General features: G+C 45.0%; 1 protein-coding gene across 2 annotated transcripts in view; it reads left to right on the top strand.

Annotated features, from left to right (window-relative positions):
• KIF3B (kinesin family member 3B) overlaps nt 1–12860 on the top strand; it is a 71105-nt gene extending 58245 nt beyond the window's left edge. The window contains exons 9-10 of one of the 2 annotated variants that reach the window (XR_009211426.1): nt 476–799; nt 12623–12860. Coding sequence is in view for 1 of the 2 variants with exons in the window: in XM_032142211.2 (XP_031998102.1) it covers nt 476–572 (97 nt within the window). In the remaining variant the exon portion in view is untranslated. Of the gene's footprint in view, nt 1–475; nt 4425–12622 lie in introns of those variants that run through there. The other variant, XM_032142211.2, reaches the window with a different exon arrangement.
• Nucleotides 12861–18954: the final 6094 nt, after the last annotated feature.

The following is an 18954-nucleotide window of genomic DNA, read 5'->3' as shown; positions in this document are numbered from 1 at the left end:
GAATTCAGAAACAGGTCAATCCAGATCCACAACCCAGGCTCTGGGCCTCCATGCTAAGTTTACCTCACCCATTTGGTGCAAAAGTAGTAATTCTGTCTTATTACATTCTGGATTAAAAGTTGTAGGAAAACAATTGGGTGGAAAACCAAAATGGAAGAAATTCTACCTGCAAACTTAATTTTTTTTTTATCAATCAGGAAAGGACAGTACAGTCAAGCTTTGGTTTTAAAGGAAGAACAATTGCTAAGCATCAGAGTCTCCTTCTCTCAGGTTCCACACCTCTGTTCTGAGGCCATTTTCGCCATGCCCAAAGGTTCAGGCTGTGCCAGTCTAGTGGTTTTACAGTTGAACTTATCGTCGTTTTCAGGCCATTGAAGAATGGCCTGAAATGAAATGTTAGAAATGTTAATGACATCTGATGTGTCAGGGACAGAGATGGGGACATGTAATATAAACATGTGTTTGACTTTTGCAGGCCTAAAAGTGGAAGGAAGTCGGGATCCTCCTCCTCTTCCTCAGGAACCCCTGCATCTCAGCTTTATCCACAGTCTCGGGGGCTGGTTCCAAAGTAAAGCCAGCTTCTCCTCTCCCAGGGCGGAAACAGCATTTGCCTTCTGAGAGAAGAGACTAGCAAAAAGCTGCAGAGAGGATTCGGCCCAAACTCAGAACCATTCCCCTGAGGAGAAGCGATGGCCTCTTTGCAGATCAACCAACTCAATCTGGTTGAACGTGCTGTTCCTAATCTGGCACTCAGCCCCTCTGGGAAACATCTTTTAATTAGCATCTCAGAAATGCATGGGTAAGGTAAAGTGCGATAGTCCAAGTGGAAAGCAAGAGAATGACCAGTGACCTTGCTTCCTTCCCCCTTGCCTTCTTCTCCCCCTTCGCCTGCCCTCCCTTTCTCTCCTCTCTCCTTTTCTAGCCTGTTCTTTACATGGGGCTCCCTTCTTGTTGAACAATAGGGCAGAATCAGGAGTCACCTTAGCAGGACCCCATCTTTGGAGCCTCGGGATAAAATGACAGTGAGGTTGAAAAGTGAAAACCCTAGAACTTGAATAGGTGCCTGTTCTTGTAGGGAGAAATGAGAAATCACATTTGGATCCAGGCCCCAGGTGGTCACCATCAGCAGTCTTGCTTCCATGCACCTCAGTAAGAAGTGGATCTGCCTTTGGGACCTGCTGAGTGAGGAAATCTCTTCCAATTTCTGCTTCTGAAGGATTCAATGTTGGGAGCAATAGAAATAACATTCCCTTTGCCTCCTCGGAGTGTTTAGGGAAATAGCTTCTTTAAAACCTCAAAACCATGACCATCCTGTCAAAGACCTAAGTCTGTAAGCTGGTGCCATATCCATACACCATGTCACTTTACTCTTCATTTGTCACCATCTTTTCCCATGCACGCGTACTCTGAACATCCTTGTGTGGGCCCATCCTCTGCCTCCAGAGCATGCTCTGCAGTGGGCCTGTTTTGTGGGAGAAAGGAGGCTAGCTTTGCCTTCTCTGATGAGACTGGAGTTGAGGGAAGGAGCTGTATTGTGGCACTTTTGAATTCCCCGTTTTGTTCCATATTGGTATAGAGAGCAGAAGAGTAGCTAGGCAGATGCAGAGATGGAGACATGAGACTCAGTGCAGTGGGTAGGGAAGACGTAACAGATGGAAGCAAAGGAATCCTGCCTGCCTTCGGCAGAGAATTCACCGAATCCTAGAACTGTGGCTCCCTCCAGGCAGAGCCTGAGATGCTGGTGAAGAATAGCTGCGTGATTGAATAGGCTCAAAGGAGAGTTCAGAATTCCCATTTACATATTACTAGTTTGGTTTGTAAGTTTTAGTTCCTTGTATTATTGAGATTCAGAGCTTCATTTTATGTTGGTCATTAGGTGAATATTACTCATTTTCCCCCAAGAGAAGCTCATGAGTGTGTGTGGGTGTGAGAGCACAATGGTGCCTGTGTTCTGTGAATGTGTCCATGTGTGTCTGTAAGAGAGACAGAGACCAAGAACTTGCCCAATTTTAGAAATACACTAATGTGCGGTTGTTGCCTTTTGTCTGTATTAAAGGCCCATTGAATGACTAATCCAGGCTGGAAGCACTCCCATGTGGGTGTCTGAGTCCATGAGCCAAGCCTGAGGGGACAGTGAGTCTCCAGGTCTGCCACACTGGTGCACCTTGCTGGCACGGTGCCTCAGGAAGGTGGCGACTCAGGTGGGCCTTGAGTTAAATTTTAACTCAGCTGCTCAGTTCCCAGGGCACATTTCTGGATCAGAACCCATGGGAAACAGGAGGTACTAAGTGCAATGTCTTAGCATTCTGCAAAATGGAGATCTGTTGTCCAGCGGCTTATCTCCTTTTTAGTAACCCTTCTTTCTGAACCCAGGGCCCTTTTCAGCCTTCCCTCATCTTTTCTAGAGATCAAACTTTACTTCTTTCTTATTTACTAAGATTTTGCCTGTTTGAATAAGAACAAAACGCTAAGGTGGGTAGCCTAAGCTGGTTGTCTGCTGGTTACACATGTCTCTCACACCACATTTCCTCAAAGCTAATCTGAATTCTGTAGGCTAAAAATATTCATGTAGCAAATCTGAGAATTGAAAACTGTAGATAACCGGCCGGGTATGGTGACTCATGCCTGTAATCCTAGCACTTTGGGAGGCCGAGTTGGGTGGATCACCCGAGGTTAGGACTTCAAGACTAGCCTGGCCAACATGGTGAAACCCCATCTGTACTAAAAATACAAAAATTTGCCAGATGTGGTGGTGCATGCCTCTAATCCTAGCTACTCGGGAGGCTGAGGCATGAGAATCACTTGAACCTGGGAGGCGGAGGTTGCAGTGAGTCGAGATCACACCACTGCACTCCAGCCTGGGCGACAGAGTGAGACTCCGCCTCAAAAAAAAAAAAAAAAAAAAAAAAGAAAAAGAAAAAGAAAACTGCATATAACCCTATATGTTAATACTGGTATCTCGAGGTGACTCTTCTGACGAAGGGTGGTTAAGTGACACATAGAACTTTTCTAAGAGAAGACAGACAAGTTGACAGGCATGCCTTGTACTCAGCTGTGTTCATGTGGTGGTCTGTGGAAACAAAAGAAGACTCATTTGGAAATGAAGCTGTCCCTTTCCAAGCAGTCTCTGGTGCTTTTCTTCTCTCAAAATGGATCCGATAAATATTTGAGTAGAGCAGATTGTAGAATGTCATGCTGCCACCAGAAAGCTGCTGTTTTGGGTTCTGCATTGAGCCAAATATGTAGAGGACCTACCAAGCCCACTGAGGGACCAGGTTTTCATGTCTCTAAGTCATACCTAGAATGTTCTGAGCCATCTGAGGGCCTTCATGCCGGCAGCAGCTAGCAAAGCCAGAAAGCAAGTCTAACAGGATCTAAGATGACCATCAGGAGAAGGAGTTTGAGACTGTGTATGCAACCCCCAATAGACCCCCTTTTACTCTGATCTGGAGAATGTATCTGGCTTCATATTTACAAGTCACATGTCTCTCAGACCCCTGGATTCAGAACCCAAGGTCACAAATCATAGGCATGAAGCACTTTCTTAAGACTGACCTAACGCTGGATTATTTCCCGTCTAATGCCTGCATGCTGCTTGAATTGCTCCACCCACACCTCCATGACCAAGGGCACCAGAGTGCTGCAACTGGGGCGTGGGCCGCTCTCTGCTTTTCCTGTCTGACTCTGACAAGTCCTCCCTCACTGAATGTAGAATCGTTGCCAAGTTTCTGAGAAGTGTCGATTCCCTGTTAACGTGGATATCAGTTCTGCCTCACATTTCCCACTTGAGGTTGAGGCGTACTGGAGACAGCACCTCAGACCATCTGAACCCCATCAGTGGACGAAAATGGGGCTGTTAATATACTCTAAAAGCCATACTAAAAATGCTCTGAGGGAACTGGCTAAGAATAGTGGGCCTGGTGATTGTCTGTCACGCAAGGCTTTGTTTTGTACTGTTCGGAAATCTGTTACCTTTCTGCCTGCCCTTGTTTCCTGAATGAAATGCTTCTGGGGTTATTTATGAAAGGAGTGATCCTGGGGCAGGCAGGAGGCAGTGGGCTTTATGGCTCCTTGAAGTTATTACTGATCTTGACCTTCTCTTTGGCTACCTTTAGACAAAGAATACGCCAATCAATACTTGGGGCTCTAAGTTTTACAACTGATATTTATTTGTATCATCTCTTTGTCTAGGAATGTAAAAGTGATTCTAAACTAAGATGTGTAATAAAAATCAATCAGATTTATTGTACCTACAAAAAGATGTCCTCATAAATGACTAAGGCTTTTGAAAATGACATGCCTGTGGCTGACACACTCCCATTTTCAATAAACATTTTAATTGGGTGGGAGTGGGAAAATGAAGATTGAGTTGGGATGCTGGCATTATTTAATATAGCAACAAGGGGCAGGGCGCAGTGGCTCACGCCTATAATCCCAGCACTTTGGGAAGCTGAGCCAGGTGGATCACTTCAGGTCAGGAGTTGGAGACCAGCCTGGCCAACATGGTGAAACCCTGTTTGTACTAAAAATACAAAAAATTAGTCAGGCGTGGTGGTGCGCACCTGTCATCCCAGCAACTCGGGAGACTGAGGCAGGAGAATTGCTTGAGGCCGAGATTGCAGTAGGCCAAGATTGCACCACTGCACTTCAGCCTGGGCAATGGAGCGAGACTCTTGTCTCAAAAATAAATAAGTAAATAAAAAAAAAATAAATAATATAGCAACAAGGAAAAGGACATAAAATGAAGAAGGATAGAGTGACAAATAAGTGTTTTTCATGTTTTTCCATGGAGGTTCCTGAGACTGGCCTGGGCAACAGGCATGAAATTTCTTTTAACTTTTGTGTTTTGTTTTAAAAATTATTTTAAACTTACTATTATACATCATACTTTAAAATATATGTGCCTTTTTTTTTTGAGACAGGGCATCACTCTGTTGCCCTGGCTGGAATGCAGTGGCGTGATCACGGTTCCTGCAGCTTCAGCCTCACAGGTTCAAGTGATCTTCCCACCTCAGCCAAGATTACAGGTGTGCACCACTATACCTGGCTAATTTTTTATTTTTTGTAGAAATGGGGTCTCTCTATGTTGCCCAGGCTGGTCTGTGCCTTTTTTAACACAAAAGTATTTTATGTTGTTTGCCATCAGGAAAAGAAGATACGAAAAATGGGCCACACATTGTCTTTTGGATTTCCATGCTCGTGGGCCTGCTGGAGTGACCCTGGAGGGTTGTGCCCTTTAGTTGAGAAGTGGGACTGGGTGGAAGGAGCACAGACCCTGGACTCCAAGCTGGGTTTGAATTCTAGTATTGCCACCGCTTACTAGCCATATGACTAGGAGGAATTTAATTGACCTCTCTGAACTTTGGGGCCTTTGTCTGTAAAGTGGAGTGATTATCCCCACTTTGAAGGGCCATTTTGAGGATCGGCGATACATTTAAAGCAGCAAGTACAGTAGGGGATAGGGCAAACATGAAAAAAATGTGGTTATTGCTGTGATAAGGCACTATGTTTAGAAGATACCATGAACACTTTGTGTCCTGAGAAACTGGAAGTCAGTATCGGACATACCATCTTTAGAAAATCCTAAAGAAAAGCTGTTAACCGTTTAGTAATGTGTATTGAGTACCTACTATGTGTCAAGCTATTCTAGGCACTAGATACATAGACATAACACCAGGAACCTGCCCACATGGAACTTGCACTTTAATGGGGATGGAGGATGGGTAAATGTTAAATTAACCAAATGCACACAAATATATGATTATGAATTGTGTCAAATGTCATGAAGTTATTTAATAGGTTTTTGTTTTTGTTTTTGTTTTTGAGACGAGGTCTCGCTGTGTCACCCAGGCTGAAGTACAGTGGTGTGATCATGGCTCACTGTAGCCTCGACCTCCTGGGCTCAAACGATCCTCCTGCCTCAGTCCCCCAAGTAACTGGGACCAAGGTGCGAACCACCACACCTGACTAATTTTTAAAAATTTTTTATAGAGATAGGATTTTGTAATTTTGCCCAGGATGGTCTTGAACTTATGGGCTCAAGTGATCCTCCTGCCTCAGCTTCCCAAACTGCTGGAATTATACGCGTGAGCCACCCTGTGTGGCCAATATAATAGAATATTATAAAAGGAGAGTGGAGACCTAATTTAGATGGGGTGGGTAAAGTAGGAAAGGGCTCTTTGAAGAAATGACAGTTACAGTGAGATCTAGAGGACAGGAGTTCGCTGGGCAAGGAGGAGGGAAGGGCATTTGTGAAGGGATAGGGGAACAGTGTTTGCGAGGGTTTTGCAGAACAGACTCAAATTTCACAAGAAGGTATCTGCAGTCCCTTTTTACCCTCACTAGAGGGTAGCATGGAGAACTGTAGAAAAGATTACAGTCTAGGACTTTAAAGATACCAACGAAAAATGTAAAGAGCACAAAGGGGACAGTGGCCTGTGCGACTCGGGCAAACGTTTCATAATTGTGTTTCTTCATAAGACGCTTTCAAACTATGTGGAATGTCTGTTTACTCCCCATCCTTCCAAAAAGAGTTAAGAAACAGCTTGGGCCGGGCGCGGTGGCTCACGCCTGTAATCCCAGCACTTTGGGAGGCCGAGATGGGCGGATCACGAGGTCAGGAGATCGAGACCATCTTGGCTAACATGGTTGAAACCCCGTTTCTACTAAAAATACAAAAAATTAGCCAGGCGTGTTGGCGGGCGCCTGTAGTCTCAGCTACTCGGGAGGCTGAGGCAGGAGAATGGCGTGAACCCAGGAGGCGGAGCTTGCAGTGAGCTGAGATCACGCCACTGCACTCCAACCTGGGGGACAGAGCGAGACTCCGTCTCAAAAAAAAAAAAAAAAAACAGCTTGGTTTAGCCTCAATAATTACTAGTTTAGAATAGTTCAGACTCCATTACCCAGAAAGCAAGAGTTCAAAGTAGGATTTGAAGAACTGTGAGTGTGTTCTTGAAAATGACAGAATTTCCTGGGCGCGGTGGCTCACGCCTGTACTCCCAGCACTTTGGGAGGCCGAGGTGGGCGGATCACCTGAGGTCAGGAGTTCGAGACCAGCCCGACCAACATGGAGAATCCCCGTCTCTACTAAAAATACAAAATTAGCCAGGCGTGGTGGAACATCCCTGTAATCCCAGCTACTCAGGAGGCTGAGGCAGGAGAATCGCTTGAACCCAGGAGGCAGAGGTTGCAGTGAGCCGAGATTGCTCCATTGCACTCCAGCCTGGGCAACAAGAGTGAAACTCCATCCATCCATCTTTAAAAAAAAAAAAAAAAAAAAAAGCAAAGAAAATGACAGAATTCTTGGTTGGGCCAGAGGCTAATTCATCAGGGGAAATACAGGACAGACCAGAGCACCTGGCAACTTGGAAATTCCTACAAACTCAGCTTTGTTTTTATCTTTTGGATTTTTAAAATTTTAATCAACAGACTACTGAATTTTGGAAACTGTATTTTGAACTTCAAACTGATGATTTAAGTCTTGGGGGCTGTGATTTTGGCAGGCCCTCTTATATTAGAGTTACCATCTGATTGAAGCTTACCCTGAGATTCTGGTCTCCAAGGACCATTTGGTGGTCGCATCTGCTAACTGGGTTGTCGGTGGCATTTGTCAAGGACGTAACTGTAGCTCTTGCAGCTGCTCCTGTTTCATCCTCCATTTCTTTCACTAGTCTTGTGGTTAACTGGTCCCTGGGTGCTTCAGTTAGGCGTGCCAACTGGGGACTTGCTGTTGGGGTGGAGGAATGGGCAGAGGGAGCGATGGCTCACTGCATATCTGGGGACGGTGTAGCCCATAGGCACTTGTTGAGTGCCCTCTATGCACCAGGTGCCTTGCCCTGCACTGGAGATAGGGAGGGGAGTAGATGTACCATGGCCCTTCTGAGGAGAGGGGAGACAGAAACACAAGGATGGCAATTCAGAGTACTTGCTGCATAGGAGGCCTGCCTCCTCTCCTCACACAGCCCTCCTAGTCCTCTGAGGCCGGAGCCACACAGGCCTCCATTTGGTTCCTGGGTTATGCCATGTGCTTTCCTGCCTGGCACCTTCACACCTTCACACATGCCATATGCCTTCTGCCTGAAACATTTTCTCCTCATTCTTTGCTTGGCTAACTCCTACTCATCCATCAGGAACCAGTTGAATGTCACCTCCTCAGAGAAGCCTTCCCCAGCCATTCGTTGTGGTTTTCCCCATCTCCGCCTCTCAGGTTCAAGCAATTGTCCTGCCTCAGCCTCCCCAGTAGCTGGGACTATAGGCTGGTGCCACCGTGCCCAGCTAATTTTTTATATTTTTAGTAGAGATGGGGTTTCACAGTGTTAACCAGGATGGTCTCGATCTCCTGACCTCATGATCTGCCTGCCTCAGCCTCCCAAATTACAGGCGTGAGCCACCGCGTCCGGCCACAAAAGAAATTTTTTAATTTGTCAGGCATAGTGGCATGAACCTGTAGTCCCAGCTACTCAGAAGGTTGAGGTTGGAGGCTTATTTGAGCCTAGGAGGTCAAGGGTGCAGTGAGTTACGATTGCACCACTGCACTCCAGCCTGGGTGACAGAGGAAGGAAGGACAAGCATGCCAGACAAAGGGGACAACATGAATAAATGCAAGGAGAGTTCCTGGTGGCTGGGGAATCTGATGTGCCTGGAGTGATGGAATGGGGATGGAGAACGGGGCTGGGAGGGTCTCGACTCCATGGCTCAAGTTAGAGGGGGAGCCCTTGGAGGCTTTTGTGTGTTTTAGAGACCAGGGGAGTGAAGCGCAGCCCTATTTACACACTCGAGTATTTTCCCCTTAAGCCAGCCTGGCATGCTATTATTTCTTTTTGAGATAACAGAAAGCAATTTCACTAAGTGTCTACTTCAAGTTTGCCTGCTGTTCACACAGCTTTCTGGGCTTAGTTGGCAAATTGCATTCTGCCAGGAGCTTTCCCTGGCACAGCTCACTACCCAAGGAATTCTAAGGAGCACTTGAGCTTGACTCCAAGGTCTTAGTTCCCTAGGAATGGGGCCTAGTCTTTTTTCAGGGCAGTGGGCTGGAAGGTGGCCCCTATTCTGCATTTGGCAGCAGAGAAATTAAACTTCTGCCATTGGTTTGGGGATTTGTTTTTCTGTTCAGTCAACAAAAGATTAAATAACCTATGCTGTTCAAGACTCTATGTCATGGGCTACAGCAGCCATGAACCCTGCCCTTCCAGAACTCTCAGTCTGGAGGAAATTCTGGCCATTCACAAATAAGTAAATTTAAGGTGAGCAGTGGCACAGATACAGCACAAAGGAGGCGTCACAGATTTCCATAAGGGGCTTTGTTAATGCAATGATCACCCTCTGCTAGATTATTCCAGGGACAGTGAGGAGCCAGGACTTTGGCATCAGATTCATTTATTCATTCTTTGAGCATCTTAGTACTAGGCATTCTTCTAGATCCTAGGGATACAGAAGGCAGCTCCTGCCCTAAGGAATGTCACATCCTAATAGTGGAGGCAGATGGTTGTCAAAGGACAAACATGCTGTGTCTAATGGTGGTCAGAAGTGCTCTGAAGTAAAACCAGGCAGGTCAGAAAGTAAAGAGCTGGGGTGTGGCTGAGCTGGATTGGGAGGGCAGGGAAAGCATCTCTGGAGTGATGAGATGTACATTTGAGCAGAGCCCTGAGTGAAATCAGGGACCAAGCTGTGTGTCTGGTACCTGGAGGCAGAATATTCTAGGAAATAAGAGTCAGAGTGTGGCTGGGCATGGTGGCTCACACCTGAAATCCCAGGACTTTGAGAGGCTGAGGCAGGCGGATCACCTGAGGTCAGGAGTTCGAGACCAGCCTGGCCAACATGGTGAAACCCTGTCTCTACTAAAAATACAACAATTAGCCGGGCATGGTGACATGCACCTGTAATCACAGCTACTCAGGAGGCTGAGGCAGGAGAATTATTTGAACCTAGGAGGTGGAGGTTGCAGTGAGCTGAGATTGCGCCATTACACTCCAGCCTGGGCAACAGAGTAAGACTCCGTCTCAAAAAAAAAAAAGAAAAAAGAGTGCAAAGGAGGTGGGAGTGCATTTAGAGACAGGAAGGGGACAAGTGTGCTTAGTGGGCAGTAGGTTAGGAAGGTGGGCAGAGGCCAAGTTGTAAGTGAATTTTATTTTTGAGCCATTGGACACTTCTGAGCAAAAGAGGGAAATGATCTGACAGGAATGCTCTCAAAGGATCCCTCTGGCTGCTTGGTGGAGACAAACTGTAGGGAGCAGAAGGGGAAGTGAGGAGACTGCTTGGAGCGGCAGGGGGCTTGGGGACGCGGGGATGGGGTGAGGGTGGTGCAGTGGGGCCGCAAAGGTAATGCAGATGAGAGAGGGCAGCTTGGACCAGGCGGTGGGGACAGAGAAGTGGGAACATGCCTTAGATTTATTTTGTCTGCTGATAATCAGAGATGAGAGGGGAGATAAAAAGAAGCAACAATAGTTCCAAAGTTTTTGATCTGAAACTTATTGAAATTCAACCTATGCCACTTGCTTCCATGTGTTTTTTTTCCCTTTTCTTTTCTTTTTATCCCCAGCCTCGGCCTCAAATTTGGTTACAGGTACCACCCTGCCAGTTTCTTTTTTTTTTTTTTTTTGCTCTGTCACCCAGGCTGGAGTGCAGTGGCATAATCTTGGCTCACTGCAACCTCTGCCTCCCAGGTTCAAGCGATTCTGCTGCCTCAACCTCCTGAGTAGCTGGAATTACAGGCATGTGCCACCATGCCCGGCTAATTTTTGTATTTTTAGTAGAGACGGGGTTTCACCATGTTGGTCAAGCTGGTCTTGAACTCCTGACCTTGTGATCTGCCTGCCTCGGCCTCCCAAAGTGCTAGGATTACAGGCATGAGCCACCACACCCAGCCCGCTTTTTCCCTTTTTAAAAAACAAAAATACAACAAAACCTACGCAGCTTTATTGAGATTTACAGTTATGCATTGCTTAACAATGGGGAGACCATCTGAGAAATGCATCATTAGGTGATTTCATCACTGCGTGATCACTATGAAGTGTATGTGCACAAGCTTACTGGTATAGCCTACCACACAATTAGGCTATATAGTATAGCCTATTGCTCCTAGGCTACAAAGCTGTAAAGCATGTTACTGCACTGAATACTGTAGGCAATTGTAACACAATGGTAAGTATTTGTGTGGCTAAACATTTCTAAACAGAAAAGGTACAGTGAAAATATGTTATTATAATCTTATGGGACCACCGTGGTATATGCAGTCTGTCACTGACCAAAATGTCCTTATGTGGTGTGTGGCTGTAATTCACTTAACATACAATTCACCCATTTAGTGTACAATTCAGTGCTTTTTCAGTGTATTCGCAGTTGTGCAACCATCACCATCATTAATTTTAGTTTATTTTTTATTTTTATTTTTTGAGACGGAGTCTCACTCTGTCACCCAGACTGGAGTGCAGTGACATGATCTTGGCTCACTGCAACCTCCACCTCTCAGGTTCAAGCGATTCTCTGGCCTCAGCCTCCAGAGTAGCTGGGATTACAAGTGCCCGCCACCATGCCTAGCTAATTTTTGTATTTTTGGTAGAGGCAGGGTTTCACCATGTTGGCCAGGCTGGTCTCCAACTCTTGACTTCAGGTGATCCACCTGCCTTGCCCTCCCAAAGTGCTGGATTACAGGTGTGAGCCACAGCACTCAGCCACTATCATTAATTTTAAAACATTTTCAGGCTGGGCCCAGTGGCTCACTCCTGTAATCCTAGCACTTTGGGAGGCCGAGGCTGGTGGATCATTCGAGGTTAGGAGTTCAAGACCAGCCTGACCAACATGGTGAAACCCTGTCTCTACTAAAAATACAAAAAATTAGTTGGGCATGGTGGCGCACACCTGTAATCTCAACTACTCGGGAGGCTGAGTCATGAGAATCGCTTGAACCTGGGAGGCGGGGGTTGCAGTGAGCCAAGATTGTGCCACCGTACTCCAGCCTGGGCGACAGAGGGAGACTCTATCCCCAAAACAAAACAAAAAAACATTTTCATCACCCCAAGTATGCATTACCAGTCACTCCCCATTTTCTTTCAACTCTGTGGCCCTAGGCAACCTCTAATCCGCTTTCTGTGTCTTCTGTCTGCTCTTGGCTCTTTTTGAGTCTTATCTGTATTGCTATTTGCTCATCTATAACTTCACAGGGTAACTGTGAGGTTTTAAAGGGTAATGTGAAAACATGAGAGCTTGTCTAGCAGGCCAAACAAAGTAGCTGTGCCCTTCACTGCTGCCCTGACTCCTGGTTTGCCATCCCAGAGCAGGACAGCTCTGACGATACATTACTGAGGCAGTGTGAGCTGTAGTGAAGAGTGTGGGTGCCAGACCCAGACGGCTGGATTGGGAATACTGAACTCACGATTTACTAGCTTTGCAATTCTGGCAATGTTTCTAGACCTCCTTGGGGCTTCAGATTCCTCAACTGTCAAAAATGAGTCATAGCAAGTACAGTCATGCATCCCTTAATGTCAGGATACTTTCTGATGAATGCATTATTTAGGCAATTTTGTCATTGTGTGAGCATCATAGAGTGTACTTACACAAATCTAGATGGTATATACATTTTATTTATATATTTTTTTCTTCTCTTTTTTTTCTTTTCTTGAGACAGGGTCTCACTCTGTCACCCAGGCTCAAGTGATCCTCCCATCTCAGCCGCCCCAGTAGCTGGGACCACAGGTATGCACCACCACACCCAGCTAAGTTTTTAATTTTTTGGTAAAGATAGGGGTCTCCCTGTGTTGCCCAGACTGGTCTTGAGCTCCTGGGCTCAAGCCATTCTCCTGTATTTTTTCATGTGGAAAATGGAATGTCCCAGCACCATTACTGAATATCACTCATCTCCTCTACTTGAGCTGCAATGTCAATATCAAGTGCCATATATTAGATTTCCATTTTTTCTTTCTTTCCTTTTTTTTTTTTTTTTTAAAAAAAAAAAAAGACAGGGTCTCACTCTGATGCCCAGAGGGGAGTGCAGTAGCAGAATTCTGAAACTCCTGGGCTCAAGCAATCCTCCCAGCTCAGCCTCCTGAGTAGCTAGGACTACAGGCTTGTGCCACTACCTCCGACTAATTTTTGTATTTTTTGTAGAGATGGGGGTCTCACTATGTTGCCCAGGCTGGTTTCAAACTCCTAGCCTCAAGTGAATCTCCCACCTTGGCCTTTTAAAGTGCTGAGATTACAGGCATGAGCCACTGTGCCTGGCCTTATGTTTCTGTATATGCTCCACCATAATCTTATGGGACCACTGTCTTATATGTGGTCCTTCGTTGACTGAAGCATTATTATGCAATGCATGACTATAATTCTTAAGTTGCTGTGAGTCACACATGTGAAGCACTGGGAACAGTGCCTGGTATGTGGCAATGTTAATGTGAGTGTTAATTGGTACCGTGTTATCATTATTAGTCAATTAAGAAGTCCTGCAGACAGGTGGTGGATCCCAACTTCATGACCAGGAGTGGACATTTCTGAATCCAGGTGGTTGCAAGGGTAATAGGTTGCAAGAGCAATAGGGTGACCTATTTTTAGTGCTGGCTGTGCCTTTTGTTGGATCTGTACCTTTGGAAAAGTCACTTACCCCTCTAAACCTTAAGTTGGTCATCTGTAAAATGGAGGTTAAAATCATCCTTACTTCAGGCCTGGCACAGTGGCTCAAAGCACATAATTTCAGGACTTTGGATGGCCAAGGCGGGAGGATTGCTTGAGGCACTGAGTTCAAGACTAGCCTGGGCTGGCCAGGCACGGTAGCTCATGCCTGTAATCCCAGCACTTTGGGAGGCCGAGGCAGGCGGATCATGAGGTCAGGAGATCGAGACCATCCTGGCTAACACGGTGAAACCCCGTCTCCACTAAAAATACAAAAAATTAGCCGGCATGGTGGCGGGCGCCTGTAATCCCAGCTACTCGGGAGGCTGAGGCAGGAGAATGGTGTGAACCCAGAAGGTGGAGCTTGCAGTGAGCCGAGATCACGCCGCCGCACTTCAGCCTGGGCGACAGAGTGAGACTCCGTCTCAAAAAAATAAAAAATAATAAAATAATAATAAAAAGACTAGCCTGGGCAACATAGCGAGCCCCTGTCTCTACAAAAAATTTGATAAATTAGCCGAGTGTGATGGCGCACACCTGTAGTCCCAAGTACTCAGGAGTCTGAGGCAGAAGCATCTCTTGAGCCCAGGAGTTGGAGGCTGCAGTGAGTTGTTATCACACCACTGTACTCCAGACTGGGTGACAGAGGAGAGACCTTATTAAAAAAAAAAAAAAAAATCCTCCTTACTTCATGGAGCTCTGTGAAGAATTCAGTGGCCTATTTAATACCTACTATGTGCCCAGCACTGTTTTGAACACCACAGACAAAAACCCCTGCCACCCTGGAGCTTGTGTGGAGCTAGTGCAGAGGGACAGAAATTAATAATAATCATAGTAATCTTAATAAAATAAGAAAGCATATTTGTAAAGCACCTAGTGCCTGGCATGTGGTGAGCTCTCTAGAAGTAGTAGCAGTTAGGGTTATTATGTGAAAGCATTTTGTAAAGCTGGATAGCACAGCAGAGAGGTAGGTCTCAAGGTGACTGTGCCATGAGCATGTCGCCTTCATTGAAGCCTTACCTCATCTCTGCTCAATTGAATTTCATTCAGCCTCCAAGGCCCCCACCTTGTTGCCTGGGTGAAATCTTTGTCTCAGGATGTAGGACTTTCTCCTTTCCTCTTTTCATCCAGCATTTACTGAATGCCACTTTGGGCTGAGCATCCTGCTGGGCGCTGGGGCTATTTAGCTGCAAAACCCAGGAGGAGCATGGTCAGGAGCCTGCGGGAGGGAGCCCAGGGCATTCTGGGAGTCTCGTGGCCACGCACATTAGAGCTAGACTGTGAAGGAACCTAGCTGCTGAGTTTTGCTTTTATTTTGCCAGGGGAGACTCTGAAGGCTTCTGAGCTGGGTGATAAAGTTGGTGGATAAACTAAGAGTTCACAGCATTCTTGTTTAAGTACTGCATGGTAAAAGTAAATATTTGCATTATGGTTAAATCCATAATCTATATTTAAGCACTGCAGTCAAACCAAAAAGCTACAAGATGGAGATGTAAAGGCATGTAGAGGAGCACAGACCTCAGGGCAAATAACGTCTCCAATCGAAGACAGTACACTACTAAATCAGCAGGAAATGTAGCCAAATGGAGCAGGGAGGTTTTGAAGCCGGATAAACCAGGGTTGGCACTTACTATCTGTTTTGAGCTATTGCACCTCTGGGGGAGGGTTAATACTCGCAGGGTTGCTGAAGGGATTAAAGAAATGTCCATCAAGTGCCTGGCACTTAATAGGCACACAATATGAGGCATATATTATTAGATATTAATAGCAATGTTAAGATAAGTAGTGGAGCATCATGGAAAGAGTTCTTGTGTCAGCCAGCCCTGTGTTCAAATTCTGATACATCCAGAGCAAGCTTCTTAACCTTTCTGAGCCTTTAGTTGTCTCCTCACCTGCAAAATAAATGAGTAAGACCTCCTATGTAGGGTTGATGGCTATATAGACTTTGTAGGAGTAGGCTATATAATAGATGTTCAGTTAAGTGCTATTTTAAAACCAAAATGCAGTGAGCTCTATTGAAATTTTTTGTTTGTTTGTTTATTTTTGAGACAGGGTCTTGCCCTGTTTCACAGGCTGGAGTGCAGTGGCACCATCTTGGTTCAGTGCAACATCCACCTCCCTGGCTCAAGCAATCCTTCCACCTCAGCCTCCCAAGTAGCCGGGAGTACAGGTGCGCACCACCATGCCCAGTTAATTTTTTGTATTTTGTGTAGAAACGTGGTTTTGCAGGTGGGGCATGGTGGCTCAGCGCCTGTAATCCCAGCACTTTGGGAGGCTGAGGGGGGCGGATCACAAGGTCAGGAGTTTGAGACCAGCCTGGCCAACAGGGTGAAACTCCGTCTCTACTAGAAATACAAAAATTAGCCGAGCGTGGTGGCGCATGCCTGTAATCCCAGCTGCTTCGGAGGCTGAGGCAGGAGAATTGCTTGAACCTGGGAGGCAGAGGTTACAGTGAGCTGAGATCACGTGACTGCACTCCAGTCTGGGCGACAGAGCAAGACTCTGTCTCGGGAAAAAAAAAGAAACATGGTTTTGCCGTGTTGCCTAGGCTTGGTACTGAATATTTTGATTATAAAAGTTACATCTTCTAATGGTAAAAAATTCAAACAATACAAAAACATTTTAAGAAAGTAAATTACAAATCACTGGAAACTCCATTACCCAGAGCCAATGATAATCTTTTGGATACCTCTTTGTGCAAACTCTTTTAGTTTGACCATCATTGTATATGTAAGTTTATTCTACTCACCTGTCCTATTTTCACTCAATGATATGTTGTGGACATATATCCAGTTAATAAATTTAAATTTAAATTATTGTTTTAAATCAGTACCTTGCATTATATTATATTGTATTGTACCAGAATTTCTTTAACACTATTGATGGTCATTGAAGCTATTTCCAGATTTTTACCATTTTATACAATGCTATATTAAGCAACCTTGGACAAAGATCACTGTTCGCTTGTTTAATTTCCTCCTGGAATAAATCACTGTACATGAATTACCAAATCAAAAGGTTTTCCCATTATAATTTAATTAATTTTTTTTTTTTTTGAGATGGAGTTTCGCTCTTGTTGCCTAGGCTGGAGTGCAATAGAATGATCTTGGCTCACCGCAACTTCCGCCTCCCTTGTTCAAGCGATTCTCCTGCCTCAGCATCCCAAGTAGCTGGGACTACAGGCATGCGCCACCACACCCAGCTAATTTTGTACTTTTAGTAGAGACGGGGTTTCTCCGTGTTGGTCAGGCTGGTCTACCTCAGGTGATCCGCCCGCCTCAGCCTCCCAAAGTGCTACGATCACAGGCATGAGCCACCATGCCCGGCTAAAATCTTTTAAATTGTTATTTTTTATAAAGAGACAGGGTCTCACTGTGTTGCCCAGGATGGTCTTGAACTCCTGGGCTCAAGCAATCCTCTCACTTCAGCCTCCCAAAGTGCTGAGATTACAGGCGTGAGCCACCACTGTTGGCCTATAATTTTCTTGTGTTAGCCAGACTTGTGTTCAAATCCTGATACACCCAGAGCAAGTATGATTTTGTTACATATTGCTAACCTGCCTCCAAAATCAATTGTATGAATTTGCACTCCCATCAACAGTGCGTGAGTTGTGTCTGTTTCCCTCCGTCTTTGCTGAATTCTGCCAATCTTTTTAACCTTTGCCACTCTGATCTATTGAAAAATATCTCAATCTTGTTTTAATCTGTAGTTCCATTCCTAATGAGGCTGAAAATCTTTTCAAGTATTTATTTCCATTTTTATTTCTTCTTTTGTTAATAGCATATTTAGGCCTCTTTTTTTTTTTTTTTTTGAGACGGAGTCTCCCTCTGTCACTCAGGCTGGAGTGCAATGGCGCAATCTCGGCTTACTGCAAACTCTGCCTCCCGGGTTCAAGCGATTCTCTTGCCTCAGCCTCTCAAGTAGCTGGGACTACAGGCACGTGCCACCATGCCGGGCTAATTTTTGTAATTTTAGTAGGGACGGGGTTTCACCATGTTGTCAGGCTGGTCTCCAACTCCTGACCTCAAGTGATCTGCCTGCCTCAGCGTCATAAAGTGCTGGGATTACAGGCATGAGCCACCGCGCCCAACCCCCAAGGATTTTTTAACCTCCATATTGTGCTTAGGAAAACTGCCTAATTATTAAAATATAGTTAAAAGATTAATAGTTCCAGGATTATAAAAATATCCATTTGTTTCTTTCAATACTTTTATTGTTTCTTTTATCATATGTAAATTTTTGATCTAGGTGGAATTATTTAGATTTAGTGAGAGAGGTGGAGCTCTAGCTTAATTTTTCTCCAAATGGCTAGTCTGTGGCTAGTCCCATTCTGTTTATTGACTTCTTTTTCTCCACCAGTTGGAAATGTCACCTTTATCATGTACTACAATTCCTCATATACCTGGCTCTGTTTCTGTACTCTGTTTGGTTTAATAGGACTGTGTTTCTTTGTCGAAATTGCTGTTTTAGCTGTTGTAGCTATCTAATGCATTTTAATATCTGGTAGTACAAGTCCCAGCTCATTAATCTTCTTCAAAGTTTTCTTGGCAGTAGAGCAACGTGGTTAAATTCATGGACCTTGAGGTCAGCCAGCCTGAGCTTTAATCCCAGGTTAGCCGCTAACTAGCTGTGTTACCTTGAACAAGTTATTTTTTTGCTCTCTGAACTTCTGCTTCCTCATCTGTATAATGTTAACAATAACAGTATCTACCTCACAGTGTGTTTGTGAAGATGTGATGAGACGATGCATAGCAAGTCCTCAGGATGGCACCTGGCACATGGTGAGTGGTCAGTAAATGTTAGGTCTTTTTGTTATGAAAATGATGCACCAATTTTTCCAGTTGAATTTTAGGATTGTTTTGACAATAAAATCTCACTGGGATCTTCATTGGGATGACATTTACTTGGTGGGATGATTTTGGGATAATTAGTATCCACGTTATAGGACCTTCCACTCTAAGGAAAGCTCTGATTTCCACTGGTCCAAGATGTTATGCTCTTAAGTAGAGTTTTATAGTTTTCTTTATATAAGACCTGTACATTTTTGTTAACTTTATTTCCAGATGGTGTAATTTTTTTAAATTATTATTTTTTTTGAGACGAGTCTCACTCTGTCACCCAGGCTGGAGTGCAGTGACACTATCTTGGCTCACTGCAACTTCCACCTCCAAGGTTCAAGCAATTCTCCTGCCTCAGCCTCCTATGTAACTGGAATTAGAGGCATGCGCCACCATGCCTGGCTAATTTTTGTATTTTTAATAGAGACTGGTTTCACCATGTTGGTCAGGCTGGTCTCAAACTCCTGACCTCAAGTGATCTTCCTGCCTCGGCCTCCCAAAGTGCTGGGATTACAGG

This window comes from Hylobates moloch, unplaced genomic scaffold, assembly GCF_009828535.3.
Source record: "Hylobates moloch isolate HMO894 unplaced genomic scaffold, HMol_V3 SCAFFOLD_21, whole genome shotgun sequence".
Taxonomy (NCBI): Eukaryota; Metazoa; Chordata; class Mammalia; order Primates; family Hylobatidae; genus Hylobates; species Hylobates moloch.
The sequence above is the reverse complement of the archived record's forward strand: the minus strand, read 5'-3'. Positions and strand labels throughout refer to the sequence as shown.